Genomic DNA, 21,429 nt, shown 5'->3' with positions numbered 1-21,429 from the left:
TTTCTTAGTCCTGAGTTCTAGTTTGATTGCACTGTGGTCAGAGAGACAGTTTGTTATAATTTCTGTTCTTTTACATTTGCTGAGGAGTGCTTTACTTCCAATTATGTGGTCAATTTTGGAATAAGTGTGATGTGGTGCTGAGAAGAATGTATATTCTGTTGACTTGGGGTGGAGAGTTCTATAGATGTCTATTAGGTCCGCTTGGTGCAGAGATGAGTTCAATTCCTGGATATCCTTGTTAACTTTCTGTCTCGTTGATCTGTCTAATGTTGACAGTGGAGTGTTGAAGTCTCCCATTATTATTGTATGGGAGTCTAAGTCTCTTTGTAAGTCTCTAAGGACTTGCTTTATGAATCTGGGTGCTCCTGTATTAGGTGCATATATATTTAGGATAGTTAGCTCTTCCTGTTGGATTGATCCCTTTACCATTATGTAATGGCCTTCTTTGTCTCTTTTGATCTTTGATGGTTTAAAGTCTGTTTTATCAGAGACTAGGATTGCAACCCCTGCTTTTTTTTGTTCTCCATTTGCTTGGTAGATCTTCCTCCATCCTTTTATTTTGAGCCTATGTATGTCTCTGCATGTGAGATGGGTCTCCTGAAGACAGCAGACTGATGGGTCTTGACTCTTTATCCAGTTTGCCAGTCTGTGTCTTTTAATTGGAGCATTTAGTCCATTTACATTTAAGGTTAATATTGTTATGTGTGATCTTGATCCTGCCATTATGATATTAACTGGTTATTTTGCTCATTAGTTGATGCAGTTTCTTCCTAGGCTCGATGGTCTTTACATTTTGGCATGTTTTTGCAGTGGCTGGTACCGGTTGTTCCTTTCCATGTTTAGGGCTTCCTTCAGGGTCTCTTGTAAGGCAGGCCTGGTGGTGACAAAATCTCTAAGCATTTGCTTATCTGTAAAGAATTTTATTTCTCCTTCACTTATGAAACTTAGTTTGGCTGGATATGAAATTCTGGGTTTAAAATTCTTTTCTTTAAGAACGTTGAATATTGGCCCCCACTCTCTTCTGGCTTGTAGAGTTTCTGCCGAGAGATCTGCTGTCAGTCTGATGGGCTTCCCTTTGTGGGTAACCCGACCTTTCTCTCTGGCTGCCCTTCAGATTTTTTCCTTCATTTCAACTTTGGTGAATCTGGCAATTATGTGTCTTGGAGTTGCTCTTTTCGAGGAGTATCTTTGTGGCGTTCTCTGTATTTCCTGAATTTGAATGTTGGCCTGGCCTGCTAGGTTGGGGAAGTTCTCCTGGATGATATCCTGTAGAGTGTTTTCCAATTTGGTTCCATTTTCCCCCTCACTTTCAGGCACCCCAATCAGACGTAGATTTGGTCTTTTGACATAATCCCATACTTCTTGCAGGCTTTGTTCATTTCTTTTTCTTCTTTTTTCTTTTGGTTTCTCTTCTCGCTTCATTTCATTCATTTGATCCTCCATCGCTGATACTCTTTCTTCCAGTTGATCGAGTCGGTTACTGAAGCTTGTGCATTTGTCACGTATTTCTCGTGTCATGGTTTTCATCTCTGTCATTTCGTTTATGACCTTCTCTGCATTAATTAGTCTAGCTGTCAATTCTTCCACTTTTTTTTCAAGATTTTTAGTTTCTTTGCGCTGGGTACGTAATTCCTCCTTTAGCTCTGAGAGGTTTGATGGACTGAAGCCTTCTTCTCTCATCTCATCAAAATCATTCTCTGACCAGCTTTGATCCATTGCTGGCGATGGGCTGTGCTCCTTTGCAGGAGGAGATGCGCTCTTATTTTTTGAATTTCCAGCTTTTCTGCCCTGCTTTTTCCCCATCTTTGTGGTTTTATCTGTCACTGGTCTTTGATGATGGTGACGTACTGATGGGGTTTTGATATAGGTGTCCTTCCTGTTTGATATGTTTCCTTCTGACTGTCAGGACCCTCAGCTATAGGTCTGTTGGAGATTGCTTGAGGTCCACTCCAGACCCTGTTTGCCTGGGTATCAGCAGCAGAGGTTGCAGAAGATAGAATATTGCTGAACAGCGAGTGCACCTGTCTGATTCTTGCTTTGGAAGCTTCCTCTCAGGGGTGTACTCCACCCTGTGAGGTGTGGGGTGTCAGACTGCTCCTAGTGGGGGATGTCTCCCAGTTAGGCTACTCAGGGGTCATTGACCCACTTGAGCAGGCAGACTGCCCCTTCTCAGATCTCAACCTCCGTGTTGGGAGATCCACTGCTCTCTTCAAAGCTATCAGACAGAGTCGTTCGCGTTTCACAGGCTTCTACTCCTTTAGCTGAGCCCTGTCCCCAGAGGCGCAGTCTACAGAGACAGGCAGGTTTCCTTGAGCTGCTGTGAGCTCCACCCAGTTCCAGCTTCCCAGCGGCTTTAGTTACCTACTTAAGCTTCAGCGATGGCGGGCGCCCCTCCCCCAGCCTCGCTGCTGCCTTGCGGTTAGATTGCCGCAGACTGCTGTGTTAGCAAGGAGAGAGGCTCCGTGGGCGTGGGACCCTCCCGGCCAGGTGTGGGATACAATCTCCGGTGTGCCGGTGTTACAGCGCAGTATTGGGGTGGGAGTTACCCGATTTTCCAAGTGTTGTGTGTCTCAGTTCCCCTGGCTAGGAAAAGGGACTCCCTTCCCCCTCGCGCTTCCCAGGTGAGGCGATGCCTCGCCCTGCTTCAGCTCTCGCTGGTCGGGCTGCAGCAGCTGACCAGCACCGATTGTCCGGCACTCCCGAGTGAGATGACCCCAGTACCTCAGTTGAAAATGCAGAAATCGCCGGTCTTCTGTGTCGCTCGCGCTGGGAGATGGAGACTGAAGCTGTTCCTATTCGGCCATCTTCCATGTATTATTATTAAATTGTGGGTATAATAAGAATATTTTCCAAAATACTTTGTATTAAAACTATGCCTTATATTTTCCAGTGGTTAAAGGCTTCCATACATTGCTTTTATTTTACATCTGAAGGCTAGAAAAGTAACCATGTTTATAAATAGAATAAAACTTAGACTTTCTTAAGTAAAGAAAATTATTATTATTTTTATGTGTGTGATCTACCACTACTCAGAGGACTTGACTTTCCCTCTGTGCCATGCCATTAGGACATCACTACTTTGGACACATAAACTTCTAATCAAATGATTCATTACTACTCACATTTACATACGAGAGCTTTATTCTTCAGATGAAGAAGTCACAACATTTATATAGCAAGTAAAATATCCATTTTTAGGAGAAATTCTTTACATGCGATGGCTCCAAGCAGTCAAAAAAAAAAAAAATCACCATTACTTTATGAAATGCCTGAGAATATTTACAGAAGTGTTTCCATTTATGTGTGCCAGAGAAACCAATGGAAGCTAATTTGTATGTAACTTGTCCTAAGCAGATGTGACACTGAGTATTTGATTCATTGGCCAAAATGCTAAGCTTGTTGGAAGTCTTATAAAGAAAAGAAATTTACTTACATCCTGAATTTCAGCTACAAAACGTCTCTTTTGCAGTGACTGTAGGATAAACGAGAGGTAGCCATGGACCTAGAAACTATATATGTATTCAGTTGGTGCAAAAGTAGTCATGGTTTTGCCGTTAAAAGTAGTGTCATTGCGTTTAAGTCTTTAATCAGTCTTGAGTTAATTTTTGTTTAAGGTGTAAGGAAGGGGTCCAGTTTCAGTTTTCTGCATATGGCTAGCCAGTTTTCCCAACACCATTTATTAAATAGGGAATCCTTTCCCCATTGCTTGTTTTTATCAGGTTTGTCAAAGATCAAATAGTTGTAGATGTGTGGCGTTATTTCTGAGGCCTCTGTTCTGTTCTCTTCTGTTGGTCTATATATCTGTTTTGGTACCAGTACCATGCTGTTTTGGTTACTCTAGCCTTGTAGTATAGTCAGAAGTTAGGTAGTGTGATGCCTCCAAGACCTAAAGCCATAAAAACCCTAGAAGAAAACCTAGGAAATACTGTTAAGGACATAGGCATGGATAAAGACTTCATGACTGAAACACCAAAAGCAATGGCAACAAAAGCCAACATTAACAAATGGGATCTATGTAAACTAAAGAGCTTCTGCACAGCAAAAGAAACTATCATCAGAATGCACAGGGAACCTACTGAATGGGAGAAAATTTTTGCAAAATATCCATCTGACAAAGGGTTAATATCCAGGATCTACAAAGAACTTAAATTTACAAGAAAAAAACCCCATCAAAAAGTGGGCAAAGGATATGAACTGACACTTCCCAAAAGAAGACATTTATATGGCCAACAAACATGAAAAAAAGCTCATCATCACTGGTCGTTAGAGAAATGTAAATCAAAATCACAAGGAGATACCATCTCATGCCAGTTAGAATGGCGATCATTAAAAGTCAGGAAACAACAGATGCTGGAGAGGATGTGGAGAAATAGGAATGCTTTTACACTGTTGGTGGGAGTGCAAATTAGTTCAACCATTGTGGAAGACAGTGTGGTGATTTCTCAAGGATCTAGAACCAGAAATACCATTTGACCCAGCAATTCCACTACTGGGTACATGCCCAAAGGATTATAAATCATTCTACTATAAAGACACATGCACACGTATGTTTATTGCAGCACTGTTCACAATAACAAACACTTAGAACCAACCCAAGTGCCCATCAATGATAGACTGGATAAAGAAAATGTGGTACATATACAGCATGGAATACTATGCAGCCACAAAAAAGGATGAGTTCATGTCCTTTGCAGGGACATGGATAAAGCTGGAAACTATCATTCTCAGCAAAATAACACAGGAACAGAAAACCAAGCACTGCATGTTCTCACTCATAAGTAAGAGTTCAGCAATGAGGACACATGGACATAGGGAGGGGAACATCACACACCAGGGCCTGTCAGGGGGTGGGAGGCTAGGGGAGGGATAGCATGTAGATAATGGGTTGATAGGTGCAGCAAATCACCATGGCATGTGTATACCTGTGTAACAAACCTGCACGTTCAGCACATATGTCCCAGAACTTAATGTATAATAAAAATAAAATTAAGTTGAAAATTTTTAAAAGCACAATGTGGTAATGGCTCAGAAATGGAATGATCATGAGACCATAAAGAAAATCCAGAAATAGACCAAAGATAATTATGAATTAAATTACAAAAGTAATGGCAAAAACAGCAATTACTTTTGCACTAACCTAATAGGTTTGCATCTCTTGTTACCTACCTCATTACCTACTTGCCATTTGGCCTATTGCCTTGGAGAATTTACGAATTGAGTAACATTGTTGAATGTCTGCAGCATGTCAGACACTATAGTAGAGACCTGAGGGCACAGGGGAGGAATCCCACTGGGACTGGGGAAGTTCCTGGTGGGAAGAATGTGGAAAGCTTGAGTAAATCCTCAGGGAAGCTGCAAGATAGACTAGTTCCCACATGACATCAGATAAAGTGCCTTGTAGGCATAGAGGGTCAGGATTTACCCCCCTCACTCAATGATTAATTTGTCCATTCTGCATCTATTGCACCAAGCCCTGGGAATATTATATTGAATTTGACAGAGAAGAGCCGAATCTCAAGGAGTTTACTTTCTGGAGAGAGTGTCAGATTATATTGACAACAAGCAGATTCACAATACAATGTCAGGTAGGGGTAAGTGTTGTGAAGAAAAATAAAGCAGGTTATGCGTATGGCATAAGGGGGACCTGAATGAAGTTAAGGAGGGAAACATGTAAGTATGTTGTGTGTGTCAGGAGCAGAAAATGCATAGCTCCTGCAGCAGGAGGGTGCCAGGTGGGCACAGGCATCCATGGGGCCAGTGCCTGGTGAGGAGGAAGAGAAGGGTAGGGATGAATTTGGAGATGAAGATTGTACAGCCTTTGGTTCTATTCTATTTGTGATAAGAGCCCCTGGAAACTTTTCAGCAGGTCAGTGACATGATCTGATGTTATTTTAAAGTAATGTACTAGCTGTTGTGTTGAGAATGTATTGCAAAGATCAAAATAAATTAGGAGGCTATTGTAGAGGTACAGGGAAGAGATGGGTTAAGCATGGATGGTAGCTGTGGATGTGGTTAAGAATTGGTCATAATTATGATTTTTTGGAAAAACATTAGCAAATGTTAAAAGAACTGCATAGTGAATAAGAAGCCAGTGGTTGAATGTTTGTGGAGCTTGCATTTTGGGGTGTGAAGTATCAGAAGATGAAGGTAGAGATTAAACCTGTGGGTGTTAGGAAGCCATTGTAGAAGATTCAGAAGGGGAGTGACATGAGCAGATTTGTATTTTAGCCAATACACCTGACTACACTGAACCTTGGTGTGGCAGAGGCTGTTTTTACTTATCACATATCTGTGTGCTTCTCTACCTTTTCCAGCCTCCCATGCTGTGGGTTAGGGTCACATGACTGGGCTCTGCCAGTGAGAGGCAGAAGGAAGCGTTCTGTGTGGCCCTGTAATCCTCTCTTCTTTGCTGATAACATGGGGATATGAGTAAGTTGCAGGTGAAAGTAAGCTGGATCCCATTTGGGGCATCACTCCTGGGTACATGGTAGATCCACATCTACCCTGTAGAACTATAAGTGAGTTGGTTATTGTTAAACTACTGAGTTTCAGGAGGCTTTGTTTCCGTAGGAAACCTTAGTATGACTTAGTTCTTACTATCAGGACATGATTGTTTGCAAGAATATTAGTTAGGAGGCTGTTGCAGTAATTTCACTGAGAGAGGAGTGCCTAGACCAGGGCAGTGGTAATGTGGATGAGAAGTGACCAATTTCTCATCTGTAAATGGAAAGGAATGCCCCTCCCATATTTGTCAGAAGGATTAACTGGGAACTTGAAAGCACCTGTAAAGTGAAAGCTGGGAAGCTTAGCTGGCGTATTTCTTCTTCTTCATAGTGTTAATGACAGCTGTCAGCCTCGGTCATGCAACCTCTTCATGTAAATGTTCAGTTTTAACCTACTGTCAGGTTATGTAGTACCTGACAGGAGCCCTGAAGATCTTTTTCATCACATGCTTATTATAGTTGACATTTCTGCCACAGTGATGTGCCCAGTAAAATGAACTTGATATGGCTTTATTCCATACATGTCAAGCCTTGGCTGTAATGATTTATTGAAAAGGTGAACATTTGGTACCAAGTGTTGCTAGAAAAGAATAAAACTTAGTAATGTGGTAGACAGAGAAGAAATTCAGTAATATATCTTGCAGTCTTTCATAGGATACAGTGTTTCATGGGGTACACAGTCTTGAAAATTAGAAAGGTGGTAATAATTTTATCAAATCAAAACTTACACTCCTTGAAACCTATTAAACCAGTACTATTTTTGTGAACCTTGCAGGTTTTTATTGATTTCATTCATCATAAGCAATTAACTAAGGTTACTTTTTGGCCAGCTTCTAATGAATAGGCCAAAGATAGAAATATTCTGTAGACAGAACACTCAAAGTTTCTCCAAATCCCAGTTCCTAGGAAGTATAAGTAGAGTGATATATTCTGCTTTTTAAGTTTCCAGAGATGGCGTTTTCCTCTCTTCATATATCATCACATGGATTTGTTCTTCTCGTTAGATGATGATGATTATTGTCAATTACATGATAATCAATTGGTGATTGCTCTTTAAAAGATCCAATCTTGTTTTACACAGGATGGGATATTGTCTTTAAAATAAGTCAGTGAAATATCCCATCATATATAAAATAACTTGCAGTGCTTGCTTACCAACAATTAACTTTACATCAGTTAATCTATTGCTCTAAGTAATGCACAAGGTAGCTCTAGGAAATACACAATTCATCAAAAATATGGTTTCTTGCCTTCAATACATTTGCACTTTATGTAGGGCAGTTAAAAGTACACAACTGAAGGGATTTGAAAAGAATTAGAAAGGAACCAGTCGGCATAACGGAAGAGAGTACAGGCTGAATATGCAGAGTGCCGAGATAGCGCAGACAGCTCCCAGGCCCTCCAGGTCTGCAAGAATGTAACTGTGTTCGAGTCCTCTGACTTAAGTTTAGTCTCTCTGTCCTGTGATTCTTCGTCATGTCTTATTGGTTTACTTATTTCTCTCTTCATCTGCTATACCTGCATGATTCCAGATTCTCTTCATTTCTTTCCTCATAGAGATGGTGACCAATCTGGTGGCTTGTTTACCTATCTTCAGTCTCTTTCCCACTCCAGTCCAACTTGTCTAAAACTGCAACCTTTTTTTTTTTAATAGCATTTTACCCTTATTCACCAGACACTGACTTAAGACTGAATTAAAGAATTCCACTTTAAGACCCGCAGAACATAGTGGCAGGGAATACAGAGTCTGTGTCTAAACCCAACAGGTGTTGTAAAGAAAACAGCAAGCCCTGCCAACTCATGTAGATTGTCCTTCTCCTTGCTCTCTGTCGCTACCTAGGTTATTTTTTGGTGAAATTCAAGTTGGGCCTTACCACCTAGCACTCCTACTCTTGCTTTTCCTGTAGGTAGGCATGACCTTTCATGGCTAGCTCCATCTTTCTGTCAGTCTGTGACACTGGTTGGTGTAGTAAACACCTGTTTTTAGATGTGCTAAAATAGGCTCCTCTGCTGAGGCCTGTATTCGCCTCCTGGGATTGTGGCAACAGCCTCTCATGTGCCCCAGTGCCGGCACCTGCTCATTCCTGCCTACTGCAGGGATTGTACAATGGTTTTCCGTGGTGATCTGCAAAATATTCATAGGTTTTTAATGAACAAAAAAAAGGTTCCAAAAACAAACAAGCATGAAAAATGGTATCTTACTGCAAGGCCTCTCAGAGCTTTTGATATGCTAATATGCATTGTGACATGCTAGTGTGAATTGGGACTCTCCAAGAGGAAGAATTAATATGCAACATTAATGAAACTTATTTGATCCAGAAACCTACTTTTTTAGAGAAACATCTGTTAGCATCACAGAGAATTATAGTGTTCCAAGAGAGTACAGTTTGCAAATTTTGGACTGCTCCATCAAATAAAATTCCTTCCACCTTGACCAACTCATCTTTTCTTCTCTGGGCATACTTGGTTCAGGTCAGTCATATACTTTGCAAAATTCACCATCCATTTTAAAGCCTCAGGTCGGCTTAGTCTGTGTACAGTCCCAGCAAGAGAAGAAAACAGTGGTTTCAGGTTCTAGAGCTGTGTTTTTATACTTTATGTTCATTCAGATGAATGTAAAAACCAATTTGGAGAAAAGTGATATTCTCCAAATTGGGAATTGACCTAATTGCTCTTTACAGAGATTTTTCTACTTTCTGAAAATTATATATACTTTCCTGAAAAAATGTAAGTATCTATTCTTTATCTAAAAATTATTCAGGGTTATTGTAAAATAATCAATTAATACAGAAAAGTCTTTAAACTTTTTTTAAAAAATTTGCTTCTTTAAAACAAAAGAACCCCACAAATCCTATTGCCCAAAAGTAACAACTGTTAACATTTTGTAAGCATCCCCTCAGTTATGTTTCTAGGAATTCTGCCTCTTGGTCATGTACGGATGGCATTATAACAGAATAGAAGTAGGGAGAACAATTAGGAAACCATTGTGGTAACCTATGGGATGATAAGACCATATTTTGGAATGTAAATAGAAAGGAGGCCATGAGTATAAGAAGTACTCTTATTCCCAAGAGGTGTCCATAAATCATTCACCCCCACTTTTAGAAACATATAAAAAAGTATACATACAAATTAAGTAAATTTTTAGACAAAAATATACCATTAATCTTTTCAGATCTGTGCCTAGAGATCCCCATCATTGTCTTAATGGCTGCCTGGTTTACAACTGCATTAATGTGCCAACATTTGTGTCACCTAATCTTCATTTTGGAACATTTTACTGTTTTTTTTATATAACATATAAAATTTCAGCGAACATTTTTGTGTACTCTTTTTATAATACCATAGTATAGTCTCTAAGAAATGAAATAATTGCACTAAATGGTAAACCCATTTAAACTTTTAATCTATACTTAGTAGAGGCATCTCTTCTTGATTAATTTCTGAGGAAGTCTTTATATACTATGGCTTATAATATATTTTTCATAAACTGCCAAGTTTCAACAATTGATGTTCCCGGGTTTTAATATTCTTGGAAGAGATTAGAAGATAATTTTTACCTTGTGATTAGCCATAGCCTTGTGAATTAAGGGTTTGTTTTTTTGTCTTCCATCTCTTCAGACTGGCATGTCAGAGCACTTTAAAAGTATGCTCAGTCATATTTAAACTGGGATGGTTCTTGTGCACTTGCTGTTTACTTTGCTACATAAGGAGAATATTTTAAGTTTAATTCCATTTATATTTTTGATGTAAATATAGCATAGTTTTGTGTCCAGAACTATTCTGTCAATTATAGAGAGAGGTAAGGACTTAATCAGATTTATAGAAGATATGTCAACTCACGTTAAAGACTATACAGCAAGATGTATGATTAATATTTTAAAGAGTGGTATGTTGATAGGTTCTGTAGAGGAATAGAAGGAAAAATTTCTTGACCTGAGATAACCGGAAGAGGTTTCATGAAGAAAATGATAGGCCCTGAAGAGTGTCTTAGGAAGGATGGAGCGAAAGGGAGGGCTTTCATGGGAGAAAGATACATCAGTTGTTCATTGGTGTCTAAGAAATGACTCCAAAGTGACCTAAAACCACGCCCATTCATCATTTCTCATGATCCCCTGGGTTGACTGAGCAATTGGTTCTTCTGCTCATTTTGCTTGGGTTTCCTCAGGCAGCTACATTTAGCTGATGCGTTAGTTGGGAGCTGGGTTCAGCTGGGACCACTAGAATAACTAGACTTCACTATTCTTGCTCTCTTGTTGTTCCTCAATACAACCCAGACTTCTTCAGGGTGATGATTTCAAGGCAGCATCCCAAGAGAGTAAAGGCAAAAGTTTCAAGTCTTCTGAAGGTCTAGCTCTGGAAATTGCATAATCTCATCTCTGCCACATCCTATTGGTCAAAGGAATTTACAAAGCTAGGGAAGACTTAAGGAAATAGATTCCATCTTTTAGTGGGAGAAGCAGTAAAATCTCACCACAAAGGGATTTGCATACCAAGAGAGGAAAAATTTGTGGTAATATTTTTAAATCTACCACAAGGGAACTGTATGAACAAAGATTTAGAAGCAAAAATGAATTGTTTTGAGAGTCAGCCAGAAGACACATTATGATGTGATTTCTCAGAAGATATGAGAAGCTCCTGGCTATTCCATAGGGATCATTCTCAGGACCCCGAACTGTTTAGGTTATTGGCAGTGCCGGCCACTTCAGTCTTTGGATCTTGGATCAATCTTACTTGTATTTTAACAAAAAAATTCAATATTATTTTAAGTATTATACTAAGGCTTCCATATTTAAGTAAGCATAATAGTAACACTAATTTTATAGATAAATAGAAAAAATGATGTAAGTTATATTCTGTATTTATTGCTTCCGTTACATGCTGGTGCTTATGATTGGAGAAATGGCTTGCAGGTATCACCATGGAAAAGCAAAGATTCCTGGGTCATTCAAATGTGTATCTAGTATGAAATAAACAGAGAAGAGCCATAAACAAAAGAAATTCAGTTTTTCATCATAGTGAGAGAGAATTCATTGTATTTTCTTATTCCTGTTTTTTTTCTTCTGTAGCTGATAAAGCTAGACTTATAAATAGGTAAGGTAATCTTTGCATTTTATAAATTCAAGGTCATAGGAAAATCTCTGTATCGAAATAATGGATTGCTACAAAAGTGGAACTCTTATCATTGTAGCTTTCTTATTTTGTGTTTTAAAGTTGTTTTTTTAAAGATACAATATAAGAATTTACAAATATCCTGAAAGATACAACTCATGCTATTATCAATCATCAGATTAGATCATAATTATACCGTGTGTGTGTGTGTGTGTGTGTGTGTGTGTGTGTGTGTGTGAATGGAGATGGTAGAGGGGGAAATGTGACTTTTCCTAACTTAACATAGGAAAAAAATAGAAACAAAATAGAAGTGACAAAGGCATGTGTCATCAGCTATATAACTTGTGAAATATGTTATACTTTCAGTTGTTCCTTGAGTCTATAGAAATAGCAATTTTCCAGCCTGGGAACCATAGCAAGACTCTGTACAAAAAAATGACCCGGGTGTGGTGGCACATGTCTGTGATCCCAACTACTCTGGAAGCTAAAGTGGGAGGATTGCTTGAGCCTGGGAGGTCAAGGCTGCAGTGAGCCATGATTGCATCACTGCACTCCAGCCTCGGTAACAGAGTGATACTCTGTCTCAAAAAAAAAAAAAAAAAAAGAAAAGAAAAAGAAAAAAATCAAGTTTTAGAGATAGAAAATAAAAGCAAACAAAAATTTCAGTGGCAAAATAAGTCAGTCCTACTGTCTTTTCCAAGTTGATGTTCTGCTCCTTGAGAACATAAAGTTGTGTGTTTGTGCTGACCCTTGTCCAGCTTTGCATCTCTTAATACAAACCTATCAGATTTCTCCTTAGTCATTTGTATTCAGCTGAGGTTTTAGTCTTTGTAACCATAGATTTTGAAAAATCATGTCACAAAAAGGATTTCATTTTCCTTCTGGGAACTTCTGAGTGGCTGTGCATCATCAGTAGTCTCTGGCTATGCTCCTTGTAAAACCTCCCTCACTTTCCTCCTTCCTCTGCTTCTTTCCAGGCTGGGTTTAAAATGTCTGAGAAACATGGAGAAGTGACCATGGTTCCCAGGCTGGCATAGATAGCATTCCACTAATTTGAGATGCAGCTCAGTGCCTAAGACAGCTCCCCTCCGGGGAATCTTTTAGTGACTAAGTTAGCCTTTGTATTAGATGGGCTACTGCACCAACTAGGAGGGCGTGATGCCTTAAGCAATGGGGTCGGTCCTGTGACAAAGGGGCTTAGAGTGGTGGTAGGCAAGCAAGAAGTTGGGAAGAGATGGGCACTAAGAGGCAGCTGGGAGCTTCTAAAGATAACATAGAGTTTTACTCTCTGGTTGTCTATGGTGGCCTGACAGTTACTACATTTAGTATAATAATAAAAAGAAAAAGATTCATCTGCTTTCAAAGAATGTAATTTGGGAGAATTAAGGACTAATAGTTTTCTGTAGGGAGTAGTGGATACTACTTGAGGGTGTCTTTTTTATCATTGTGTTCCCAGTGGCTGGTATAGTGGCTGGCATATATTAGGTGTCCAATAAATATCTACTAAATTCAATAATGCTTGAATGAATAGTGATGTCTGTGATGAGTTATAACATTGTTCAATCTTTCAACCTGTCTCTTTTTGATAATATTGTGTATTCTTTCATGTCTTCAATATTCGTATTATAAAAACAGAAGGCATTTTTCCATTTTAAAATATAAAACTATGTTATATATTAAAAATTGCTTTTCAGAATATTCTCTTGGGCTGTGATGTGTGTCATAAAGGACTCACTACCCTCCTCCTCTAGAACCCCTGCCCAATTTGAGAATCACTGTGTTATTAACGCTAAATTGATCATAGTTACATAACTAATCACACTTAGTGGCCTAAGAAAAGAATAATCATTTAATTTATTCATGATTCTATAATTTGCACAGGGCTATGAGGGTATGGCTTATTTCAGCTTCATGTAGTATCAGCTAGGATGGCTTCAATGGTCCTGAAAACTCTACTTAGTTGACTCAGCCACATGGCTGGTAGGCTGATGTTCTCAAGCTGTATCCTGCACATACAATCACAGACTGATGGAACGTTTTGTTTTATTTCTTAAGTAACATTATTAAATATTATGAATACAAAAAGAAAAAAAGGAGTGGTTGAACCACTTACGTAGCCTTAAGTGTTAACCAGAAATGTACACTAATATCAATATTGTAAATTGCTCAGCTATGGCCGGTGCTTAGCTGGGAGTTCAGCCAAGGCTATTGGCTAGGGGTCTTTATTCCTGTCTATGTGGGCCTCTCCAGAAAAATGCTCGGGCTTCCTCACAGCATGAAAACTAGATTCCAAGAGCAGGTGTTTCAATAGTGTGGAATTACAAGTTTCTAGTTTTGTAAGGCCTCTAGGACTAGACATTGGCACAAAATCGTGGTCACAATATTCCAGTGGTCTAACAGTCATAGGGTATGCCTACATTCAAGGGATCAGAATATAGACCTTGTCTCTCAATGGAAGAGTTCTCAAAGAATTTGTGACCCTTTCCATTGAGAGGCAAGGTCTATGTTCCATCTTTTATGTGTCATAATTATCTTCAAAATAATCCCTTTGTGGTGAGTAAGAAAAATATAAGACTTTTTATATAAGGCATTTGCTGGTCTGTATGCCAGATTTACTAAGATCTTAAGTATGATTAGCTTGCACAATTAGCAGTTATCTTAAGTCTATAAGTCTGCAGGAGAGCATATAAAAAGACCCTTATGAAATTGTCACAAATTAACCTAATTATTACTATTAATAGTAAAGTACATGGATTGACTATATGATATCTCCATTCAAAAGGTAAAATAATGTAAGGGGTCTCTACAAAACTGGCCAGACCATGGGAATTCATGTTCAATGAATGACAATGGGACTTCCAATTTATTTTTACCTTAATTTGGTTAGGACATGAATAACCTTAGCCTTTAAATGTTTCATTCCCCTACCTGCCTTAACAGTATATATTCCTTCTATATGTTTGTAACACTGGTAGTGAGATTTTGATATGAAAATAAAATGTTTCTGAAAAACTGTTTCTTAGTTTTTGGTGTGTGAATTTACTGGAAAAAATATTTGAACACTTGCCATGTTCTAGGAACTGGTCTATATTCGGAAAATACAGCAGTGAGCCCAAAGGACCAGGCCCACACCTGCCCTCTTGGAATTTGCATTCCTAGGGGAAACGATAGATAATAAATAAATAAATAAATAAATAAATAAATAAATAAATAAATAAATAAAGTAAGTTAAAGTAGTGATAAAATAAGGAATGATAAAACATAGTAAGGAGGTAGATAGTGATAGTGGGGGAAGAGGATGTTTAGACAACATGGTCAGGGAAGGCCTCAGTGATGACTGAGGGTTTTTTGTTTTTTGTTTTTCTTTCCGAGATGGAATCTTGCTCTGTCACTCAGGCTGAAGTGCAGTGGTGTGATCTTGGCTCACCACAACCTCCGCCTCCCGGGTTCAAGCGATTCTCCTGCTTCAGCCTCCTAAGTAGCTGGGATATCAGGCACATGCTACCATGCCTGGCTAATTTTTGTATTTTTAGTAGAGACGGGGTTTTACCGTGTTGGTGAGGCTGGTATCGAACTCCCGACCTTGTGATCCTCCTGCCTTGGCCTCCCAAAGTGCTGGGATTACAGGCATGAGCCACTGCACCCAGCCAATGAGTCAGGTTTTGATCAGAGACCTGAATGAGGAGAGGAAACAAACCAAGTGAGGATCATGGAGAAGAGTGTTCAAGGAACAGCTAGTAAAGGGGCCCTGAAGAATTAATTAATGTAGATTGTTTAATTAGCATCAAGAAGATGTATACTGAAGCAGAGGGAATGAAGAAAAGACTGACAGGAGTGATGGTCAGTGGAAGAGGCAGTGCTATGATTATATGTGGCCAAGATCATATATATATATGATTATTCTTTTTGTTTGGGAAATGATTTTTGTGGTGATGATGATGGATAGCATTTCGTGGATACTTAGTCCCTACTAGACTCTTTTTTAATACTGTTTTATATGCATTGTCTCATTTATCACAACCCTTTTGTGAAGATTCCAATGTAATTTTAAAGTTCTAAGTGAGGACATAGAGGCCAAAGGAGGTTTAGTAATTGGTCCAAAGACACACACTCTTAGAGACTGCAAGAATGCTGGTAGAGATAGTGAGAAGTGATTGAATTGGAGCTACATGTTGAAGGTAGAGCGAACAGGAATTGTTGATGGATCAGATATAGGAGATGAATCAAAGAATGAATTGAAGAATAACTTTGAGATTTTTGATCTGAGCAACCAGGTATGGCTTTGCTGTTTGCGGAGGTGAAAAGTGCATTTGGCTGTTAGAGAGAGGGTGCTGTAGACTGAGTTCCTTTTTGGATGTGTTAGATCCAAATAATGATGAGACATCCAAGAAGACAGGTGTGTCTGTAGTATGGGAGGGAGGTATTATTTTGAGAGTTGACAGTTTAGAGGGAGCTTCTACCGAGATCAGTTTCCCTTATTATTGTGTGTCATGCTCCAAGGCCTCTGTCATTAAAGATATGCCCATTTGTTCTGGAACACAGGTGCAGTGGGCAGCGCTGTTCCTGCTTGCTGGAGTATCATACATGCTGTCACACTATCTCTTTTGAAATGTATTCCATACTCAAGACTGAAGATATTCATAAGGAAGAAGTGATTTCTCTTTTTAAATATATATGTAAATGACATGGATCTATATATGTGATAAAATTTTATAAAACTATACACTGAAGAAACAAGTGCATATGAAAAAAAGAAAAACTGGCAAAAAAAAAAAAAAAAAAACAACCTCTCTAGTTTGGTTAATTGTACTGTGCCATTCTTAGTTTCCTGGTTTTGCTATATTACTATAATTGTGTAGGATGTCATCCTTGTGAGAAGCTGCATGTGGGTAATGCAAGCTTTCTGCACTATTTCTGCAACTTCTTTTGAGTCTAAAATTATTTCAAAATAAAATTACAAAAGTGTAAACGTATAATTGCATCTCTTACTTTAAATTATTATCTTGTTTAGTCTTATCCGATGCAGAGACACTACGTTCACTTGAAAATGAGAGGCAGTGAGGGGTAAAGAGCAGTTGGTGAATGGGTACAAAAATACAAGTAAGATCCAGTGTTCAGCAGCACAATAGGGCAACTGTGGGAATAATAATTGATTGTAAATTGCATAAGAACTAGAAGAGTGGAATTGGAATGTTCCTGACACAAAGAAATGATAACCAATTACCCTGATTTGATCATTATACATTATATGCTTATATCAAGCTATCATTATACCTCATAAATATGTATAATTATTATGTGTTCATAAAATAATGAAAATGAAAAATGAATCAAAAAGTGGATATTTTTATAATATGCCAAACTTAATGGAATGTTGATAATTCTTCACTTCTTAGTGCTGCAAACTTTTAATACCTTAGCAGATTCTTCATATTTTATCTTAAACTTTCTATATGAGCAGAATATATTTTGTGTATATATTTAATGTATCCTAAAAGATGAAATGCATAGTAATTTGTTAAACTAGAAGGCAGTAATAAGACATTTGGCAAACGTAGCCCATCTCAAACATCTTAGAGAGCCAAACAAGTTAAACATGTTAAAATAATAGGTAGTTCTGTGACATTTATTGACAATTTATGATAGCTGAGCACTACTAAAAATCATAATTGCAGCATTATTTCATTAACCCCTAAAATACTCATTATTTTAAAAATGTAAATTTTTCTTATTTCTCTTTTCTGAAAATGTAAAATTCCGTATTTGCTAGATGATTCTGCTGTCATTAATTTGTTAACCTTATTTCTGTTTGTTTTTCTTAAGAGCAACCATGGTGGAATAGAGATGTTAAGTCTGTGATTACCTTTAGTTTCTTTTCTTTTCTTTTTTTTTTTTTTTTAGGAAAGAACTCTATATCTTTTAATAAACCTAATAATTCTTTATAGAATCAAGATCTCAGGATACTATATCCACAATCCTAGTAAACTCTTCATTTCAACATGGAAAATTGATACATTAAAGATAAACACATTTATTTCAAAGTATGAAAATAAATATATGCACACAAGATGTTGAAAGACTGACAAAAGGATAATTTTTCATTTTTAAATACGAATATTCAAAAGTATAAAGACTCAGTTGGGAAATGTCAACGCTCTATTCCTCCTACTCAGGTCTAACAAAATATCATCTGTCTTAAAAAATTGTCCTGCACTGGCATCAAATAATAGCAGAAAAACTGATGAAATTTTTATAAAATAATAGCTTTCGGTTGTGAAATTATAGTTTGTTACACTCAGAACTCAGAGGAGAACAGCTCTTCTTGAAAAAAAAAAACAAATAATTTTCTAAAGGCAGTATATTAAAGATCTTAAGTTGCTTCACTAGCTTGGTTTTATACCGCTTCCATCAAATGGGATTTGGCTGATGAAACTGCAAAGTGAAACAACCTATATTTGTTTAGAGTCATTTTTCAAATGCTTGGAGGATGTAGGATGGAAATTATCATTGCCTGTGAGTCTACTTATTTGTGAAATGCTTATGGAATGCCTGTGTACTGACATTAAGGTGAATAAAGTACTGCCCCCTTTTCAAAAAAGCTTCCTGTTAACAAGGGAGTGAAACCAGAGGGGCAGGGCAGGTTGCAGGTAGTGTGCTATTGAAGTTTGGAAGTTTGTTCAGTTTAGGCTGAACTCTACTCTAAATAAGCTTTTGTAGGATCCTGTCAGCATTAATAGCCTGACTACATCTGGAGAAAGAAGAGTTGGTGAATTATGGATTGAGGAGGGAGCAGTCGGGGCTTTGAAATGCCCTATACCACCCGTAGTCCCCCGTAGATGAATGACAGTCGTCAGTGGGCTAACTTTACATTTAATTAAAATGATGGTATAAAAAAATCACTGGAATAATTATATGAATTTAATAACTGGAATTTCTCAGCATTGCCAAAGTTTTATTTTAGCTAAAAACTCCAAATCTCTTTATCTTCACAACCTTCTAAACATGAAGCACATTAATTTCTCTCCACTCCCTAAATTTCTGATGTTCTGTCAAAAATATTTATAACCAGGGAAGTATTCCAAAAGCTGGAAGGAGCAGGTAATGAGAAAGAGCATATGTTTCTAAACTGGGTCATCAATCTCTGAAAAATTTAAATTGATTAGGCTTCCTTCAGGAGGACAAAGTGGAGGATAACTTTAATCTACTAACAAATAGGGTTTCTTAGGCAAACTTATAACTTTGGATCATCTGATTCTTCAGAAAATATTGTGGTGACTCTTATGTTTTGTCATATTGCCTAGAGTCGTGCATGCTCATAAAGTCATGTTTCTCCTACAAAGGTAATGTTTTCTGAGGGTATACCAGGTGTCAGGCAATCTTCTCAGAGTTCAACATGCATTCACCCCTACAAGTTTATAAGGATGTCTCTGTCAAATTATTCATTGATTAGCAAATATTCGTATTTTTTTCATGTGAGATATTTGTTTTATTTTTTATCATTTCTTCCCTTTCAGCTCTTCTTTATGCAACTATTTTTGGAAATGTTACAACAATTTTCCAGCAAATGTATGCCAACACCAACCGATACCATGAGATGCTGAATAATGTACGGGACTTCCTAAAACTCTATCAGGTCCCAAAAGGCCTTAGTGAGCGAGTCATGGATTATATTGTCTCAACATGGTCCATGTCAAAAGGCATTGACACAGAAAAGGTATGGGTTATTATTATTATTATTTAGTTTCCATTTTAGTAGGATCTTCAGATGCATTAAGCTTTTCCACTCACGTATTGCTTGTATAATTGCTTCATAACTGTTATTCTGCATTTGTAAGTGGCATATCAGTCAATCAATCATATTTACTGAGTGCTTAGAGGGTGCAAAGCACCGAACCATTCATCATCAATTAGTACCAGTCATCACATTCAATTTAGAAACTTCAGTTCCTGAAATACCTCATTATTCCATTTCCCTAAAACACTCATTATCTGTCACAGTAATTTGTTGCATTCCTCTAAAACTCAGAGTGCTGCCATTTTTCCTGCTAGAATTTATTCTTGATTTTCCCTTTGCCTTTTTTGCTCATTTAAAAATTCAAAAGAGACTTCCTGGCTACAAATTAAAAATGTATGTGCCTTCTATGCTGTCCTCCACTTAAATTTCTCCCATCTCATATGTTTTATAAAGAACTTACAATTCTTTATTTTCCAGTTTGCCTTACACACATCTGTAAAATAGATGCCTTCCTCTCCAATCATCTGATATCTCTAATCTCTTCCTTGCCTTTTCATGGAGCTGATTTTAATTTTTCTCATCTATCTCATATTTGGGGCAAAGAAGAACTCAAGATCCTTCTTGAAATAAATAAAAACAAATTTTAAAAAGTCCTCACTTCCTACACCCAGCTGATTCACATCAAATACAGAAGATGAAAAATAAAGCTTGCACAGAGTTTTAGAGGAAACCAGTCTTGAGCTATTTTACTTTATAGGCATCAGTGGAGACTATTCTTCTTAGGTACTGATTTTTGACATATGATAATTAGATGGCATAATACCTTCCTGGCCATTTCCCACAATTTTTTTTTTTTTGTGTGTGTTCTTTTAACCTCGTGAGATTGACTTATGGTTTTCCTTTAAGACTCACTCAAAAAGCATCTTTCACTGTCAAAGGGAAAAAGCAAATGAGAAAAGTAGATGTTTAGTTAGGAGAATTTCATGAAGCAACATGTAAGTTTTTTTTAAGCCAGGGCAGGTGTTGTTAGGAATAGAGGGTTGAGTGGAGGTGTAGGGAATGGATGAGGAACATAGGAGTTGAGGGAGAGAAGCCTTCAGAAGGAGTGCAGGTGAGATATTAGGGGGCAGCTATGTGGAGGAATTGTGAAAGGGGGTGAGATTTACTCCTCTTCCGGTATTTTACAAGATGTAGTATAAATTTTCCAGTTAAATGGCCCCTTAAAAGTGGTATGCATGAACACAGAAGGAAAAAAGCAAACTGCATTTCTATGGAATTTGATTAATGTATATCTGAGCCAATATATGGCTAGTAGAGAGAGTATCCAAAGAAGAAACAGAATCTTCCTTGGGTGAAGGTGAGGGTAACAGAATTTAAGTCATCAAAAGCAGGGTGTCCGTTGAAGTCCACATTAAATGAAACAGATCAAGAGACAACCACCAGCCTCGGCAATCACTATCTCAGCAAGAAACTTTCCTTTCCGGAAAATGCAATAGAGCCATATAGTAACTAATAAAAAATCAGTAAATGATAGAATAATGTCCTTTTACATATTCAAAAAGTGTCTAAGCCAGGGCCTCTGGCACAAATCTAGTACATGGCAGAGTTTTGAATCCTTGCTCTCTATGTTCCTGAATACTGAGTTATTCATGAATGGAGCTGACCAGATTGTCTTCAAGCCTCTGCTTGAGGACATGCTTAACTGTCTGATTCATGATGGAGTTAGGGTCTATTGCACTGGCATGCAATGTCTCTCAAAGTGCACATGCCATGTGGCAGGGAAAAATTTCTAGGTACCTACCATGTACTGCCTTAAATATTTTTTTTTGTTTACTCGCTCATTTGCAGTTAAAGAAAGGTACTTCTGATTAGCAAAGTATCCAAGGAAAATGGAGTAATAGAATAAATATGGGGAGACTAATACTAAAAGTGAAATAAAAATTTAATTTCAATGAAAAGATTTTTTAAGGGGATATTTTAAGATATCAAAATTGGTTAGCATTTGGATAAGAAAAAATCATGGATGTGGCTTTTAACTGAGTGAGGAATCCTTAAAGTTGTTTTTGATGAATAAGAGAA

At 37.8% G+C, this 21,429-nt stretch overlaps 2 protein-coding genes across 3 annotated transcripts in view; one reads left to right on the top strand and one right to left on the bottom strand.

Annotated features, from left to right (window-relative positions):
* The window catches only part of KCNH5 (potassium voltage-gated channel subfamily H member 5), a 952,486-nt gene that overhangs the window by 454,514 nt on the left and 476,543 nt on the right, over positions 1–21,429 (bottom strand). The window lies entirely within an intron of this gene.
* The window catches only part of LOC111554508 (potassium voltage-gated channel subfamily H member 5), a 307,063-nt gene that overhangs the window by 133,871 nt on the left and 151,763 nt on the right, over positions 1–21,429 (top strand). Inside the window, exon 5 of the mRNA XM_026456131.2 lies at positions 19,130–19,329. Within this exon, the coding sequence (XP_026311916.1) occupies positions 19,130–19,329 (200 nt within the window). The remainder of the gene's footprint in view (positions 1–19,129; positions 19,330–21,429) is intronic.

The sequence above is a fragment of the Piliocolobus tephrosceles genome, chromosome 6 (genome assembly GCF_002776525.5).
Source record: "Piliocolobus tephrosceles isolate RC106 chromosome 6, ASM277652v3, whole genome shotgun sequence".
Taxonomy (NCBI): domain Eukaryota; kingdom Metazoa; phylum Chordata; class Mammalia; order Primates; family Cercopithecidae; genus Piliocolobus; species Piliocolobus tephrosceles.
The sequence above is the reverse complement of the archived record's forward strand: the minus strand, read 5'-3'. Positions and strand labels throughout refer to the sequence as shown.